The 17,141-nt window shown below is 48.3% G+C and overlaps 1 protein-coding gene across 9 annotated transcripts in view; it reads right to left on the reverse strand.

Annotated features, from left to right (window-relative positions):
* Nucleotides 1-17,141, reverse strand: part of TNRC6B (trinucleotide repeat containing adaptor 6B) — a 2,246,995-nt gene that overhangs the window by 800,498 nt on the left and 1,429,356 nt on the right. For 8 of the 9 annotated variants that reach the window (XM_069652930.1, XM_069652926.1, XM_069652923.1 and 5 more), the window contains 2 exons: nt 14,924-15,072; nt 14,182-14,352 (listed from right to left, as the gene is read on the reverse strand). In XM_069652930.1, coding sequence (XP_069509031.1) covers nt 14,182-14,352; nt 14,924-15,072 — 320 coding nt within the window. The remainder of the gene's footprint in view (nt 1-14,181; nt 14,353-14,923; nt 15,073-17,141) is intronic. The other variant, XM_069652929.1, reaches the window with a different exon arrangement.

Raw genomic sequence — 17,141 nt, forward strand, 5'->3', positions numbered from 1 at the left:
AGGCATATGCTGTCATGTTGTTCCATTGGATCTAGAATGTGTCGCCCATGGAGCCAGAGCCTTGCCCCTGCCAGGAGGTGAACTGTTGGCATTTCCTGTTGTCCTGGGAGGCAAAAAGATCCACCTGGGGATGCCCCCACCTGAGGAAGATCTCCTTCAGCACCAGGTCATTCAATTGCCACTCGTAATTGTCCGCCCCCAGTCTGCTGAGCCTGTCCGCTTCCAGGTCTGATTCCCCCGGGAGGTGGACAGTCCTGAGGTAAATGTCGTTCTCCGCAGCCTATTCCCACATGCCGACTGCTAAGTTGCACAGCGAAGGGGATCTGATGCCCCCCTGCTGGTTGACATAGCACATGCTGGTAGAGTTGTCTGTCTGGATAAAAACTGACTTGCACTCTATAAGAGGGAGAAAGACCTTGAGAGTCAACCATATGGCCTGCAATTCCAGGAAATTGATGTGGGACTCCTGCAGAGTCCACACTCCATGTATGCTGTGGTTGTCCAGGGTGGCTCTCCAGCCCTCCAGGGAAGAGACTGTAGTAACTGTGACCCGAGGGGCCAGCCAGCTGCCGGAAGGGCTTGCCCTGCCTCAGGTTGTAGTCCGCAGACCACCAGTGGAGTTCCGAGAGGAGAAAGCAAGGAATTTTGACTGGCTCCTCTTGGGAGCCCTTCTCCTGATTCCATGAGGCTACGAAATGCAGCTGTAATCTCCACATCCGGAGTCTTGTGTGGGGCACAGCCAAAAGGACCGCTGCCATAAGCCCCAGTAAGTGTTGGTACCACCAAGCCAAGGTCACAGGCCTGGAGAGGAAGTGAGCTGTAGCTCTTTTGATGGCTGCAATCTCGTCCACAGAGCTTGTGTCCCAGATGAAGCCCAAGGAGGTCAGGCTTTGCGTGGGCTGCAGCTGAGACTTCTTGAGAATGATAGTGAACCCCATGTCGTGGAGTGTGTTCATCAGTGCAGAGGCAGTATGCTGAACCGCTTCCAGAGAGGTGGCCCGGACGAGCCAGTCGTCCAGGTATGGGTAGACGTGGTGGCCCTGAGGAGGGCTGCCACTGCATTCATCAACCTGGTAAATATCCTGGAAGCAGAGTTCAGGCCGAAGAGTAGCACCGTGTATTGGAAATGGAAGCCCATCATCCTGAAGCGTAGTAAGGAACAATGCGGCTGCCAAATCGGGACATGTAGATAAGCGTCCTTCAGATCTAGGGAGCACATCCCGTCTCCCCTGTCCACTGTTTCCACAATCAGAGCTGGCGTAGCCATCTTGAATTTTTGCAGAGGGAGGGAGGGATTGAGCGTGGAAAGGTCTAACACAACTGTCAGGCCAGCCTGGTTCTTATTCTGTTACTGTCCCAATCTGTGGGAGAGGAGGGAGGGGAGGAGAGGAGAGGAGAGGCGAGCAGGGTACCGGTAGGCAGCACCCCATGGAGACTACAGAGAGGATCCAGGGGTCTGAAAAATGCAGGCTCCAAAATTGCACTTGAAAGGCATGCCTGCCCACTCCCTCCCCCCACTGGAGACACGTAGACCCGAAGGGGTGTGTCATGCCTTTTTTCCCTCTGAGGCTATTGCGGAGGAGGGGGGGGCAATTGGAAAAACCCATTGACCCCTGTTAGGGCAAATTCTCAAAAATGTGTCAATTCCTGCCAATTTAGAGCACTCCAGCTCTTTTGCTAAACTTTGGGACTTTGAACTTTTCAATTCAATGTGTTTTCTGTGTTTGTTTCTTTTAGTTATGGAGTCTAACCAACTCCATAGGCATCATCTTTCACAACTGTGTCACAAAGCACCTTCAGTGCAGTGCCACAGGGAAGTCTTTCAGACTTCCCATGGTTTACATAACTTCTCTGGGATCAACTACTGTTTCCCAGAGCAGTAAAGTGAAATTGACTTTACTTAGCAGTGTACTTGCTAGACCCAGCACACCCCATCTTACAATAGAGTGCTGGAGGGTTTACTTAGTATCCCCTGTGTCTAAATGCTCATGTAACAATGTTTTTATGTTACCCTTTCCTCAATTGACTGGCTGGTGTCAGTGGTTTCTGTTAGGGAGAATTCTCAAAAATGTGCTAATTCCCTTCACCTTAGAGGGCCTCAGCAACTTTGCTGGATTTTAAGGACTTGATTTGTTTTCCTGGAGAGTGTGCGACCCTTTTTCCCCACTCTCTCACGTGTTTTGAAATGTGTTTTACTTGTGTTTTCTTTGGTTATGGTGTTTTAGACAACTCCATAGGCGTCGTCTTTTCAGTTGTGTCACACAGCATCCTCAGTGCAGTGACACAGGGAAACCTTTTCAGTCTTTCCCAAGGTTTAAATACCTTCTTCTGGGATAAACTACTGTTTCCCAGAGTAAGTAAAGTGAAATTGACTTTACTGGTCTTTTTAAATTCCTAGACCCAGCACACCATATCTTACAATAGAGTGCTGGAGGGGTTACCTAGTATCCCCTGTGTCTAAAATATTTATGTAGCAGTCAAATGCTACCCTTTCCTCTCGAAATGGCTCATGGCAGTGGCTTTACAACAAACTACCATGATTTTTCCCGACCGCGAACACTGGTAGCGTTAAATCGCGGGAGCCATGTTTTCAAGATGGCGTCCGAGCCCCCTCTGTAAAAACAGGTCCCGGTCTTCTTTCTTTGCCATTTTTTTGTGGAAAGGTCCTTCTACAGTTTTGCTCTGCACGTCAAACCAGGTTTGGTTCCTTTGTTCATTCGCCTTTGGCGGGCTTCAGGAGTGAAGACCGCCTCTGGCGCCCGAGTGTCTGGGGTGGGCAGGAAGTGAGGGAGGTGCCCGAAACTCCCTGTGCTTAGCCTCCTAGGAGACTCAAATGTATGCTGTGGTGAATAGCTGGCTGACTGTCCGGCAAGGACAGCTACCCTGCTGGGTGAGTGCCAGCTAGGCTAGAATGAATGGGAGAGAACTGAATAAAAGGCGAGTCCTTTGGCTTGGAAGGCAGAGTCGTCCACTGCAATTCCTGGACAGTTGGTTTGCCCGGTGAAGCCCTGCTGCAGTGAAACTTGGCAAGTTCACATCGACAGAGAAGCACCCGCAAGGACGACTTCTCCCTTTGAGTTGGTGGGAACAATCAACTCCAGAGTAAGCTACCTGGACACCCATCTCGGAGCTGGTTGAATTTCCTCAGAGTTGCTGCAGGAAGCGTATAGCCAGCGAGAGGGACGCCAGATTGTGTGCGTTACTTAAGCTGGCCTAAACGCTTTTGGAAGATCCTCCGGACTCCCATAAAAGCAGGACTGACCAAGCCTGAGCTTAAGCGGAATGCAGGACCCCAGAAGTAAGGACAGTCCACCTTGACAGCCAGGAAGCACTCTTATTGCTATTTGCTGTACCACAAGGAGCTGAAACGCGAAACAGCCACTGAAAGTAAAGTTTGCTGGTTGCCAGTTTTGACAGTGCAGGAGTCCCCCGACGGAGGCCCAGGAACAGTGAGATCTGCAGAGCTGTACAGTAACAGAAGTCATCAGCTGCATCTTTTCTTCTCTACCAAGGTACTGTAAAACGAGTCTAAGAGAACTTATCTCTTACTGTAGAAGTGCTTGTAACTTCTGCAACTCACAAGTCTAATCAGCTTGAGGCCCAACATTTGATTCTTCTTTTTATCAAAGATTCCTAAGAACTTGTGAAAAGACTTTTCCATTTACTTACCTGAAGTACTGCATCCCATACAGACTTTTGCCCATTGACTTTGGCTTAGCATATTTGAATTCAATGACTAAGTGCTATCTGAAAGTATTTGCCCTGCTTAAGAATATTTGTAATTTCTTTCGTTCTAATAACCTTTACCTTTTACCAACTTTTTAAGAGTGTTCTGAATGCCAAAAGTAAGATATTAATGTCCCCAGCACCCTTGTTACTGAAGTCACCTGTGAGTGCGATTTAGAAACTCAAGAGTATACAGTATTGTAGTGTATGTGTATGTTACTAGTATACTGCTCGCTTCGAATGAAGGCTTTATAACTGACTGATAAAATAAAAATTGTTTATGCAAGAAACTGAGTTTAAGAGTTTATTTGAATACCTGTAATTGGGAATCTTTGTATAACTCCACTACAGCTCACATTTCCCCTCTTGAGATAAGCCTGGCTGTTCAACACGCTACCAAAACTCTGTAGTATAAGCTTATATCAAAGGCTGGGTTGCCTATACCTGTAGTCCTAGTTGTTTTTAGTTTTACCAGACTGTACTGCATTTAAATTCCGTCCAACATCCCTCACCCCACCCTTTTTGTTCTTTCCTCCGATGCAGACTCAGAATGGTCTGGTTGTCTGAACCTCCCTTCTTGGAAGCCTCGGAACCTGCCAAACACCCGGCCCTTGTCGGAGCGTTGCAGTGACTGGGTGTAGGCCTTGGTCGGGGCCTTTGTAAGACTGGATAAAGATTTTGCGGTTTTGCGAACTGTTCTTTAATTCCTCACCCGTACTGGAGTGGAAGAGGTCACTGCCCTCGAAGGGGAGGTCCAATATGCATTCCTGGACATCGGGATTAAACTTCGTAGCCCGGAGCCAAGCCGTCCTTCTCATGTCCGTGGCAATGCAGATGGCCCCGGCAGAGGTATCTATGTGGGCCACGGTAGACTCCATAATGTCCTGTGCTACCAGCCTGGATTCTCCCAGTCCTGCCTTGAAGCGCGCTTGGCTCTGTGCCGGAAGTTCTGGGAGGAAGTCTGCAATTTCCTGCCAGAGCCTTTGGTTAGCAGATGCCAACATGGCATCTGCGTTGGCCCGTCGCAGGTGTATGGAGGCGTTGGAGTACAGCTTCTTCCCATTCGCATCCAAGATCTTCTCCTCCTTGCCTTACAGTGTCAAGGACGAGGTGGCAGAGGAGAACTGAGGCTTGGAATAGAGTGATGATGCAGCTATCACAGAAGAGTGCGGTTGAGGATGCACTGAAAGCAAGAGTTTGTCCCCCACCATCTGCCTGTACTTGGCGTCAAGGTGCCGATCGACAGGCTGGGCCGAATGTGGCTTGAGCCACCCCTTCTTGCCAAGGGCCACTACGTCTTTCTGCATCGGGATCCCTGTTTTGGTAGGGAGGGTCTTAGGGTGAGGACTTCTGCTAAGACCCCCTCCTCGGGCTGCTCTAACTCGGGCTCAGGAAGGCCCAAATACTCTGCCAAACCTGCAAGGCGTACATGGAAGGCCCCGGGTGAAGATGGTGTGTCGGGTCGTCCACCTCGTCCGTGTCTGCCAGGCTCGAGGGGGTGGGGGGTCCAGAGCTGGTGGAGGAGTGCTAGGCGCGGTGGGCTGCGGAGTAGAGACCCGAGTGGGTGGCTGCTGCGGAGGCTGGTGTGGAACCGCCTGTACTGTGGGAGGCAGGGAAGCCGGTGGGGTGACCTGTGGGAGAATGTTCTTGATGGCATCCCAGGGTAAGGCCCCCATCTGGGGAGTTGGCATCAGCCCTAGGAACCTTTCAAAGAACCAGTCTTCAGAGGCTGTAGAGGTGGCAGGTGATATTGACTGAGTGGACAAGGGCAGCTGGGGCCGGGGCACACTCTGCCTGAGGTGTAGAAGAAACCTGCGTGCGCTGCTGCTGGATAAACTGTAGGCCACGCAGCTGGTTGATACCAGTCCCACCTTGTGACTTTCCTCCACCCGCTCTGCAAGAGAGGGTATCGGATGAGCGGCCATCTTTTCTGGCGCGGCGGCCATTTTTTCGAGCTGCGTGCCACATGCCGAAGTAGTGGTGCCTGGCTTGCTGGAAATAGCCCCGTCCAAGACACTTGGTGTTGGAACAAAATGCCTATGCCGCACCTCAGGCCGTGACCTGGAAGGTGTATTGCCCTCGGCAGAGCTGCCGGTAATGCTGCGTGAAGGTGCCCCCTCGGACATGATGCTGGTACTAGGCCGTTGCCCATCGGGATTAACCCTGGTAAAAGAACCTTGCGGTCCCTCAGCACTGACATCGGAAGGATCCGGAGATCCCTCGGCCGTGAGCGGGACTAGCCTCAGTACGCGTGCTGGTACTAGAACCCAGCAGGTTCCTCCCGGTTGGGCGCTTCTTTGGGAAGGCGGCGCTCTTACGGGGTGCAATGGTGAATAGAGGCCTTTCCTTTGGCCTCGAGCGATGTTTGGTGAAGTCATTTAGGTCCTCCGGAGGTGACTTCTGGAAGAACTCCCTCCACCTAGCTAGCCTGTTCTTCAGTGCCCATGGAGTCCATGCGTCGCACGCGGAACAACCTTCCCAGCCGTGGTCGGGGTCAAGGCAGCGCAGTCAAAGGGCATCGGGGTTGGTTGTAAGGAAGAGCTCCTCGCAGGCTGGATACCTGCTGAAGCCCGCTGAAGTCAACATGCGCCGGGGAGGAGCGTGGCGTCAGAGGACAAAGTACATAATGAAAGAACAACTTACTTCTTACCTTGTAACGTTCTTTCGATGGGATGTTCCTCCGACGTATTCCTTTTCTTTGATAATTTGTCTCCAGCTTGCTGGCCCTGGAAATTGTTTCTCAGTAGAGGGCGCTGCGCGTAAACGTCCGCCGAGTAGATGTCCCTCGACAGCCACCGTATCGGCGCCGACGTCACCATGCCCATAAATAGCCACGCGCGGCATCCGTTGCTCAGTTCCGTTTTCTAGCATAAGATAAGTCATGCCTGAATTGGGTATTGACCTTGAAGGAGTGTAAGCTGCAACCACAAGGGAAGTATTACTGCGGGGATGGATGGGAGGGGCGATAAGGAATACGTCGGAGGAACATCCCATCGAAAGAACGTTACAAGTTAAGAAGTAACTTGTTCTTCGAAGGGATTGTGTCCTCCGAAGTATTCCTCATCTTTGATAGACTCCCATAGCAGTGGAATGTAATTGGAAGTGGGAGTAATAATGTCATGTATGCCTTTTAGGAATGGACCGAATGTAATACGGCTTTGCCAAATCTGGTCTCTTGACTAGTGGAGGAATCCAGGTTGTAAAATCTTGTGAATGTATGTGCGGACGACCATGTGGCAGCCGCACATATGTCTCAGACCGGTACCCCTCTTCGGATGGATGAAGAGGCTGCGATACCCCTGGTTGAATGAGCCCTAAGATTTTGAAGTGGCTCTTTCCCTGCAAGTTTGTAACATTCCAGAATGGCCAAAATGATCCACCTGGAAATGGTCTGTTTTGTTATGGGTAGTCCCAACCTGTGACCTGAGTACCCTACAAACAGTTGGTCTGTTTGCCTAATCCTAGCCAGTCTGCTGATGTAAAAGCTTAGAGCTCGCCTTGGGTCCAGCCTATGTAGCCTTTCTTCCTCTTTCCCCGGATGGGGAGGGGGGTAGAACAAAGGTAAGGTAATTTTCTGAGTGATATGGAATTCAGAAACCACCTTTGGGAGGAAATTAGGCTTCATCTGTAGGACAACTTTGTCCTTATGGAAAATAGTATGGGGGGGGGGCTTTTACAAGAAAGAGCTTGTAATTCGCTCAACCTCCTAGCAGATGTTAGTGCTATCAATAGGATAGTGTTAAGAGTAAGAAATCTCAGCGAACAAGAGTGGAGTGGTTCGAAGGGAGTACCCATTAGGAAATTTAAGACTAAATTTAAAGTCCCATAAAGGAACTTGGAATGGTCTTGGAGGATAAACATTAGTTAATCCCTTGAGAAATTGTACTACTAGGGGTAGTTTAAAATACGATGGTGCCTATGCAATGCGCTTGAAGATTGATAGCGCTGCAAGATAGCCTTTTACAGTGCCAACTTGAAGGCCCGAGTTTGCCAAGTAGAGTAGAAACGATAACACAGTTGGTGTACCACATGAAAAAAGGTAGATATTCTCTTCTCTACACCAGCTGCAAAATTTGTTCCAACAGCAGCGGTATAAAGACTCTGTCGCTGGCCTTCTGGCCGAAAGCAACACCTCCATGACGTCATCAGTGAGGTCCCAATCCTTGTACTTCACCTTTTCAGAAGCCAAGCATGAAGGTTGAGGGTTCTGATGTCTGGATGGAGAACCTGACCTCCCTTCTGTGAGAGAAGATTCTCCTTGAGTGGAAGGCGGATTGGAGGGCAGATGGATATATCCAGAAGGTCCGGGTACTACGTTCTCCTGGCCCAATCTAGGGCAATTAGGATCATGGTTTTCCGGAATCTTCTCAACCTCCTGATCATTTGAGGAATAACAGGGACTGGTGGAAACGCGTAAAGGAGTGGGAACTCCCAGTCCACTACGAACACGTCCCTTAGAGCTCCTCTCGGGGGAAATTCCCTTGAACAGAACAGATCGCACTTCCTGTTGGTGCTGGTGGCGAACAGATCCACCTGAGGGGTTCCCCAAAGGGAGAAGATCTCTTGAAGGACTTCCTGAGCTAGCTCCCACTCGTGGGAGACTGTGCTCTGCCTGTTCAGAGCATCCGCTGTCAAGTTCTTCTCTCCGGCAAGGTGGACCGCCGATAGAGAGATTCCTTCCTGAATTGCCCAAAACCAGAGCTGCATTGCCTCTCTGCACAGTGGCAGTGACCCTACGCCTCCTCTTTTGTTGAGGTAGTGCATGGCCACCGTGTTGTCCGTCATTATCAGGACATTTCTCCCCTGTACTGATGGCAGGAAAGCTTTCAGCGCCAGTCTGATCGCTCTCAGCTCTAATAAGTTGATGTGTAGTCTGGACTCCGATGGAGACCAACGACCGCTGATGGTCAAGTCGTTGGCATGGGCTCCCCACCCCGTGAGTGAGGCGTCTGTGACTACTGTCATCTCCGGCCATGGTTGCCAAAACAGTTCTCCTTTCAAGATGTTCTCTGGATAGGCCAACCATTGAAGGTCGTGGGCTACCTTGTCCGGAATCCGGATGAGATCTGTCATTCTCCCTGAGAATTGTAACCACTGAGTTCCCAGTGCCCACTGAAGAGATCTCATTCTCAGGTGAGCCTCTGGCACAAGGAAGATGCAGGGTGCCATGAAGCCTAGCAACCTCAAAAAAGTCGAAGGCTGGGAGACGTTGGGCATTTTGAAACTTGGTGACCATCTGCAGAATATCTTGAGCCCTCACCTCTGGTGGCGAGGCTTTTCCCAGGGAAGTGTCCAGGACCGCTCCAATGAACTGGAGTCTCTGTGAAGGTATCATCTGTGACTTCTTTAAATTGAGGGAGAAGCCCAGTTTGTGAAGGAAGTGGCAGACATAATCTAGCTGGATCTGCGCTTGTTCTGAAGATACAGCTCTGATCAGCCAATCGTCCAGGTAGGGGTAGACGTGGATCCCTTCCCTCCTTAGACTCGCAGCTACTACCGACATTAGCTTGGTGAAGACCATTGGGGCGGAGGTCAGCCCAAATGGCAGAACTCGAAATTGACAATGAGAGTCGCCAATTGCGAACCTCAGGTATCTCCTGTGTTTGAGATGGATTGGCACATGGAAATAAGCATCCTGAAGGTCCAGAGATACCAGCCAGTCCTGGAGCTGGAGGGCCTGAAGGATCTGAGAGAGAGTTACCATCTTGAACTTGTCCTTCCTGAGGAACTTGTTCAATTTTCCTAAGTCCAAGATGGGTCTCAGTCCTCCGTCCTTATTTGGTATGAGAAAGTAGGGGGGAGTACCAGCCCTTGTTCCTCTCCCCTACAGGTAACGGTTCTATGGCACCTTTCTGTAGCAGGTCTACAATTTCCTGCAAGAGGAGCGGGTCTGGAATTTTTAGAGAGCTGTGCCCCAGTGGATGACTCTGAGGGATGTGTAGAAAGGGTAGGCAGTAACCCTGGGCAACTGTCTCCAATGCCAAAGCATCGGACGTTATAGCCTGCCATTCCGTCAGATGGTGAGTTAACCTGCCCCCTACAGGTGTTTTGTGTGGCAAGACCTCAGAGCGGTTTGGGGGCGGCTGATGCAGATGCTGAGGGTAAAGAGGCACCTGCTGCGGCTTTATTACTTTTGACCCGTCCCACCTCGGGTGGATCTTCTTTGGCCTCTTTGAGCCAGCTGTCCTCAGCCTTTCTCGAATGTGGAATAATAGCGAAAGGACTCCTTTCCCCGAGGTTCCTGAGGGGCGAAAAGGAGTTTGGCGGATTGCAGCTCCTAAAAGGTTTTGCTGCTGCTTTAGATGTTTGCAACTTTTCCAGACTGTCATCAGCCTTTTTACCGAATAAAGAAGAGCCGTCAAAGGGCATATTCAAAAGCCTGGCCTGTACATCTGGAGCAAAGTCAGACTTTTGCAACCACGCATGCCTGCGGATTGTAGTACTTGCCATCATGGCCCTGCTGATACTGTCAGCGGAATCGATGCCAGTTTGAAGAGATTTGCACATGGCATCTTTGCCATCTTTAATGAGGTTAACGAAGGCTTCCCTTTCCTCTCCGTCCGGTATGCAGACAGCCGCTGATGAAGCACACTCCCACAGTGTGAAAACTGAACCTGGCGAGCGTACAGGTGGCGTTGATGGACTTCAACGCCATACTACAAGCAGAAAATACTTTTTTTGCCATAGAATCGTACCTTTTGTCATCTCTATCCTGTGGGACAGTAGGGTAAGCGGATCTGCTGCTTGACGAATTTGCCGCTTGAACCACTAGGCTCTCTGGAGTCGGGTGTTTTGATAAATATTCAGGTGTCAGCCGCAGCTATCCTATACTTGGCTGACAAACTTTTATTGACTGCAGGGATAACCTCAGGAGTTTCCCAATTTGATGAAATCTTCCTTTGCAAGGCTGCATGGAAGGGCATCCTCCTGTGGACCTTTGTCTAGTATGTCTGTAAGGTCAGCCTGTTGAAAAACAGGTGAAGACGCAGACCAACCCATGAATTCAATAATCCTTGCCATCAGGGTTCTGTTTGGTGTTTTGGCATGTTCCCCTGGGTCTGGTTTGACAAATTCCACTTCTGGGGAAGTGTCCAGCCCACTTGCCTCATGTAATGATTCCTGTAGGTCTGTCAACCTTCTTTCCTCAGAGGTAAAATCCTCTGAAACAGGTGGTGTGGTCCTCTGCAACCCAAAGGGTCTTTCCTGGTCAGAATCCTCCCCTTCTTCATAGATTGAAGATAATCCGGGGTACTCTGACCTCGGAAAGGGTCTAAAACCCATTTCTAAGGCAGAAGGAGCCAAACTCGTCATTATTGGGCGAGAAAACGTCGATTTCGTCGACACCGATGTGACAGGCTTCGACGGCGCAGAGAAAACTGTAAGAGGCCTCGAAGAACTTGAGAGGATCGGGATCCTACTCGAGGATGTCGACGTTCTCGGCGTCGTGCCGGAGGCTCTTGGTATAACCTTTGGCTGTGAAGTAGCCGTGGTTTTCTCTTTTATCAGTGTCGATGTCGACGATTTGATCGACTGATGCGTCGAAGAACCCTTCGACAACGGCGTCGATGGTGCTGATCCATGCGTCGAAGGGATCTTCGACGACGGCATCGAAGATGGTGCCTTTTTACCCGATGGCCCATGGCGCTCTCGGGTGGACTCTTTCGCCGGGTGCAACGACTCGCAGCATTTTGATTTTTTGGGTTTTTCACCCAGGGTATCACCCTCAGCTGTCTTTGAGGAGGTCGAGGCCACTTTCTCGAAGACGCTTAGCATTTTCTTCCTGAATTCCTCCCACTCAGCCTGAGAGCTGTGTTTTGTGGGGCAGAAGACCCTTTCTGGGGAAACAGAAGATGACGAGGAAGGGGATCTTCGACGTCTCTTCTTTGAGTGTCTAGATCTCGACGAGTGGTGGGAGCTACTTCGAGACCTAGAATGGGAATGCTTTCGACGGCGAGGAAACGAATGCCTCGACTTGGCCGAAGAAACTTTCGAGGAGGTTTTGACTGATTTACCTCTCTCGAGCTTCCCCTTGCGCTCCTTCAAGGCTTTCGCCGTCATGGACATGCAGTCCTCACACTCCGAACAATAGTGCTCGACTCCCAAGCACCACAAGCAGATCCTGTGAGGATCCGCAGTCTCGACATTTTTTGAAGCCGGACCGTGGAGTCCGTTCGGATGAAGAAGCCATCGAGAACGAGTTGGTTTTATCGAGTAAATATAAGAGGTTTTATCTGACTGAACTGAGCAACGATATTCCGAGGCCCCACGAAGCGCGGAAAAACGGAACTGAGCAACGGACGCTGCGCGTGGATATTTATGGGCATGGTGACGTCGGCGCCGATACGGTGGCTGTCGAGGGACATCGACTCGGCGGACGTCGACGCGCAGCTCCCTCTACTGAGAAAAAATTTCCGAGGCCAGCAAGCTGGAGACGAATTATCAAAGATAAGGAATACGTCGGAGGACACAATCCCTTCGAAAGAAAAAGACAAAGATAGAAGAATATCCAGGGAAGAGCGTGTGGTATTACATGGCCGAAGCCAAACCCAGGAGCGCTGGTGAATTCGCCCCGTTCTTGTTGATGCGGAAAAGGGGACCCAAAGGTGGCGCTGGTGGGCAGAGTCAGGCGAGCGCATGCTACCAGGGCCGCGCCCTCGTGCGCCTCTAAATTTAAAGGAGTAAGAAGATTTTTTCTGGTGAAAAAGGTTCTGTCCCTCGCGAGGGACGCCCATACAGTATGGAGGAAAGGGGACGGGACATAAGAGTACACAGGTGCCAGAAATGAGACGTGACAGATGGAGGAAAGTATAGCCCCACCAGAGAGAGTGGAGTGGTTGGAGGATGTGGGAAATCTGTCACTGGTATAAATTCTGGAACAACTTAAAATGGCAAGAGTGGACGAAGACCACCACCTAAAATTGATGAGCCTCTGACAACTAAGCTGATAAAGCTCCACCTACATTACCAATTGACAGCTACACCTGACACTTATACTATTAAAAAGGGAATGAAGTTCCTGTACTTATAAAACCCGGGAAGTAATGCTTACTGTGAATGGTTATGATTAACTCATCTTCCCTTTGGATCTATGCAAGATCACCAAATGTACTTGGTTGAAAGTAAAATGGTCAGAACATTCTTTACAGCAAATTCTATGACAAGACCGGAGGCGAGCATTATGCTCATCTTCTTTATTACTGCTAATCAACAGCCTTTCAAAACTGGCTTTTTTTTTTTTTTTTACAAGTTAGCCGTGTGTAACTGGCAAAAAAACAAAGACAAAACAGAATAACCAAACAACCTGTGAAAAAAGGTGTGTCCAGACTACAGCCCCCATAAGTCTTATGTGCTTGGTAGTCCATAGCCTCAGTCCTGATATTCAAAGTTTTGAAAGGCTGCTGGTTAGCAGTAATAAAGATGAGCATAATGCCCGCTTCCTTGTCTTTAATAGAATCAAGACTTCCAGCGCTGAGCGCTTGGGCAATTTTTATTGTGTGTTTTGGGGCGGGTGGGGGGTAGTTAACGAACTCCCCCCAACCTTACCTAACTTGTATATACCTGATCCCTGCCCACCACTTACCTATCTGCACTAGAACAAATTGGTAAAAAATAATTCAACCATTTTACCCAAAGTAGGGAGTACCTTCCCATGAACCGCTAACCATCTTGTTACTACCAATATTAGTGTATGCAAATATGTCCTATGTAAATCTCTTTAGATTAAAACACTTTATAAAAAACAAAATGATTATTATTGTTCTCTACCATACATTACCTGGTCTAATCCCCCTTCTCCAGCGTATCTGAGCAAACCATAAAGTATCTCGTCTCCAATGGCTGGATTATAAATGAGTTAACTTTTGTAAATGGACAGACCTACACTGAGAAACATATCAAGGGACAGTCGCAAACCCCTAAAATCTTTTGCATTAAATCCTGTGCATCAATACATTTTTATTAAATGCTTATAAGGGGATATTAGCATCTGACCAGGAAACCAACTTTAAAAGTAATGTTTTTGGCATAACGTTCTGACCAGATTAGGTTTATAATAGCAATAAAAAGGGTTGCGGTTGCTGTGGCCAAGAACACTTTGAAAGAGACCGACTGCTGCCCTTTCTGCAACAAATTTGCATCTTTGGTACTTTTAGAGATTCTCTAGTGTGTTGTGTGGGTAATTTGCAATGCTGCATTGGCCAGAGTTCTAGTGTGTGCCAAAATCTGGGGTGGCTGCAAAATTTCCAGACTTGGCAGAGCTTCAGCTGTCACAACCTAGCAGATCCATCATGGACACAAGTTGCATTAAACACTACCTTTGTGTGAATGTTCTACCAAAATCAGAGATGAGTGAAAATTAAATTGCAAAAATGAAACACCAATAAAGAATTGAGATGCACGCATCTGCATGCAGTCTGCAAACAGTGCCGCCAGGCAACCAGGGTGTATCCTCCTTACTTGTCTAGCAGCGAAGTTTTGGGGGTTCAGCCCCGAGCCGATTGCGCCCAGGCCGACGGAGGGCAGCGTGGTGCTGGAGGGGGAGTGCTTGTAGCTGGGGGAAGGGGAGAAGGGGGAGCAGACAGCCTCATCCCCAAGGCACCCATCTTGATTGGAGAAAGGTAGAGTCAGCTGCGGCGGGAGAGGAAGGTCAGTTCAGCAGGTGTTGGTTAGTCAAGCAACAGTGGCCAAGAGAGCAGCGAGAACGGGAGAGAGGGAAGAGAAGTAGAGGGAAAGGAAACAAATGAGAGAGAAAGGCGATTGTAAGTAGCATTGCAAGCGCTGATAAATGCAGCATTGTTAACCCTTCAACCTGTAAAGCACAGCACATGAATTTGAGCCAGACGCAAATAAGAAAAAGGAGAGGAGAGGGGCTGGGTCCTAATTCCATCTAACAAGTTCAACAAAGTAGGGTAGGGGCCAGGTCTCAGATTCCTACCATGCACATCACAGGCAATCTAGAGACATTTGTCTCTACAACTAAGACCACTACCTGATGAATGCTCGGTGGCACTCTGTACAATATCATACTAATGAACTCTTCAATAACATGAGGAGAAAGGTAGTAAACACGCTGGCGGGGGCACTTGTTGGTCTAGGGATGTCAGCTGACCTCCCTATGTCAGTGAGTTAACTGTGCTGGCAGGTCTTGGGGAACAATGCATTTTAGGTATCACAGAGGTAGAGGTAAACAACTCCTCACCTTCTCGTAATAAGGCCCGTTGTCATTGACTCCCACGTCTTTGGAATTAGGTGGACGGAAACCAGAGCGCTCCTTCCTCAAATTGTCATTATAGTCCCCGAGATTCAAAACACGCTTGTCTGTTTCGAACTTCTTATCAGTCAGTCCACCTGCAAGAGGAACAGAAAGATTCTGTGCTCAAACTGAACACATTTAAAAGATTCCCAAAAACCCTCAATTTAATTGCAGCATTAGACTAGCACAACATTTCACAGCAAATAGGACTCCGATTTCACCTGTAAAAAGTGTGCAGCGTCATACTCCTATTCAAAGGCCATCAACATGGTAGAGTCCAGAATTGTCAAAGGTTAAAAGTTGTGCGCGTCAAACATATGACGTCAATTGGATATCATATTTCTCAACCCCCCTCTGTGCTGTCTATAGATTGCATTTTACACCTAACCTACCTTTGTGACTCTGTGCAATGTACTGTATCAAGCTCTTTAATTTTTGGGAAGGTACGTAAGGCAATCTAAAACTTACCAGGCTGCCAAACTGTTGGTGCAGGCAAGCAACTTCTTACATTTGCATTGTCAATTGGTCCTAGATTTACTGTGTTCAAGCTATCAAGCACAACTGAACCTTTGTGCAAGGGAGGTAGGTTTGATGTTGAAGAATTTCAATGTTTTCTTAAGCATTTCCCACCACACATCTCAACGTAAATGAATACAGCAAACTGTGTTGTAAGTATGCAGTATGTGACCGAGGTCATCCTGAAATTTGTACAGCAAACGGAACTAGCCATTTGGATGTGGTCATACATTTAGTTCTCACATTTGTGGTCAAATCCCCTGCTGTCATTCCAATGCAGAGAGCTTTTATGGCATTCTTGTAATTGGCAAGTAGATTGCATATAATACATCTGTATTTGCTGCATGATTCACCAGTTTTTCTTCCTTTTGCAATTAACTTAACAATGTGATGCTGTCAAAAAGCAACATACAAATACATTTCTGAAATAGGAATTGAGAAAATGGTACATTAATTTCCACCTGACTTTCTTGAAGGTGAATAATCTCTACTATAGACTGCAGTGGAAATGTGACAAATTTGAACACATACTAATTTCAGCTTTGCTTTTCTAAAGTGGGTAAACGATGGCAGAGAAAAAGGAAGGACACTGTGGGAAGAGCCATATTCTGGCAAATGAGAACATTGGGTACAGTAAGTGTTAGACTGGTTTTCTAAACTCTGGCTTGGTGGACAGAGGTTAGAAGGTTAGCCTAGTTGTATAGCTGTAGTCAACAGGGAGAGACTGGGAGGTGTAGACAAACCAATCAAGGTAGCATGGAGAGCGGGCAAGGCCAAGTCTCAGGAGAAAGTCAGTGGTCCACAATGAGCCACACAGTAAGCACTCCAGGATTACACTTACACAGTTAGTTATACAAATACTGTATTTATTTATGGCCAAGAACACACTATGAAAAGGACTAAGAACAGGTAATATCACACAACACTAATAGCAAAATACATATATACAATCACAGTCAGCTAGTGTAAAATAATCAATTCATCCCCCTCCCCCAATGCCTGAAAGGGAAGGTAAGTAGCTAGCCAATACACAAACAGTCCACAGGAACCCTAACTTTAAATCTCCAAACCCTAAGTTATATGGGGGCTTGTGCCCAAAAGTTCAAAGTTTGCAAAGAGTTTTAGGGAGTGGGAAAAAGTTAGGAGGGCCCTGTGATTATGACAAAGGTTCCATAAAACAGATTAAGTTCATTGGTGAGTAAAACCTTTTTCAGGAGGGCTTTATCCCAAGTGTAGGCAAAGCCAATAATTGTGAAACTAATACAAACTTTGAAAGGGTGCTTGCAAGTGCTGCTGTAACTTACTCCCGGTACTCTGATTTTCCCTCTGACACGGCAGGTCATTGTAGAGTCGCTAGAGGTCTTTTTTCCTGCTGTTGGTTCTGGTTAAAGAACATATGCTGCTTTGGGTGCAAGAAGATTTCTGGTTGTGTCCAGGAGCTGTGTGCAATCTCTTCTCATGGAACAATGCAGCATGCAACGGTGCAGGACTCTTCAGGATCCTCAACTAGATCCGGGAAAGCCTGTTTCAGCTACCGTCACCGATGCATAGCGACCGCAGGCGTCACAGATGTCCCGGTTGAACAAAGTCTATCTCGGGAAAAATAGATGTTTGACGGTGGAATTTCGCAGGCAGTCTACTTTAAGCA

Source organism: Ambystoma mexicanum, chromosome 3q (assembly GCF_040938575.1).
Source record: "Ambystoma mexicanum isolate Mex_15411 chromosome 3q, UKY_AmexF1_1, whole genome shotgun sequence".
NCBI classification, from domain to species: Eukaryota; Metazoa; Chordata; class Amphibia; order Caudata; family Ambystomatidae; genus Ambystoma; species Ambystoma mexicanum.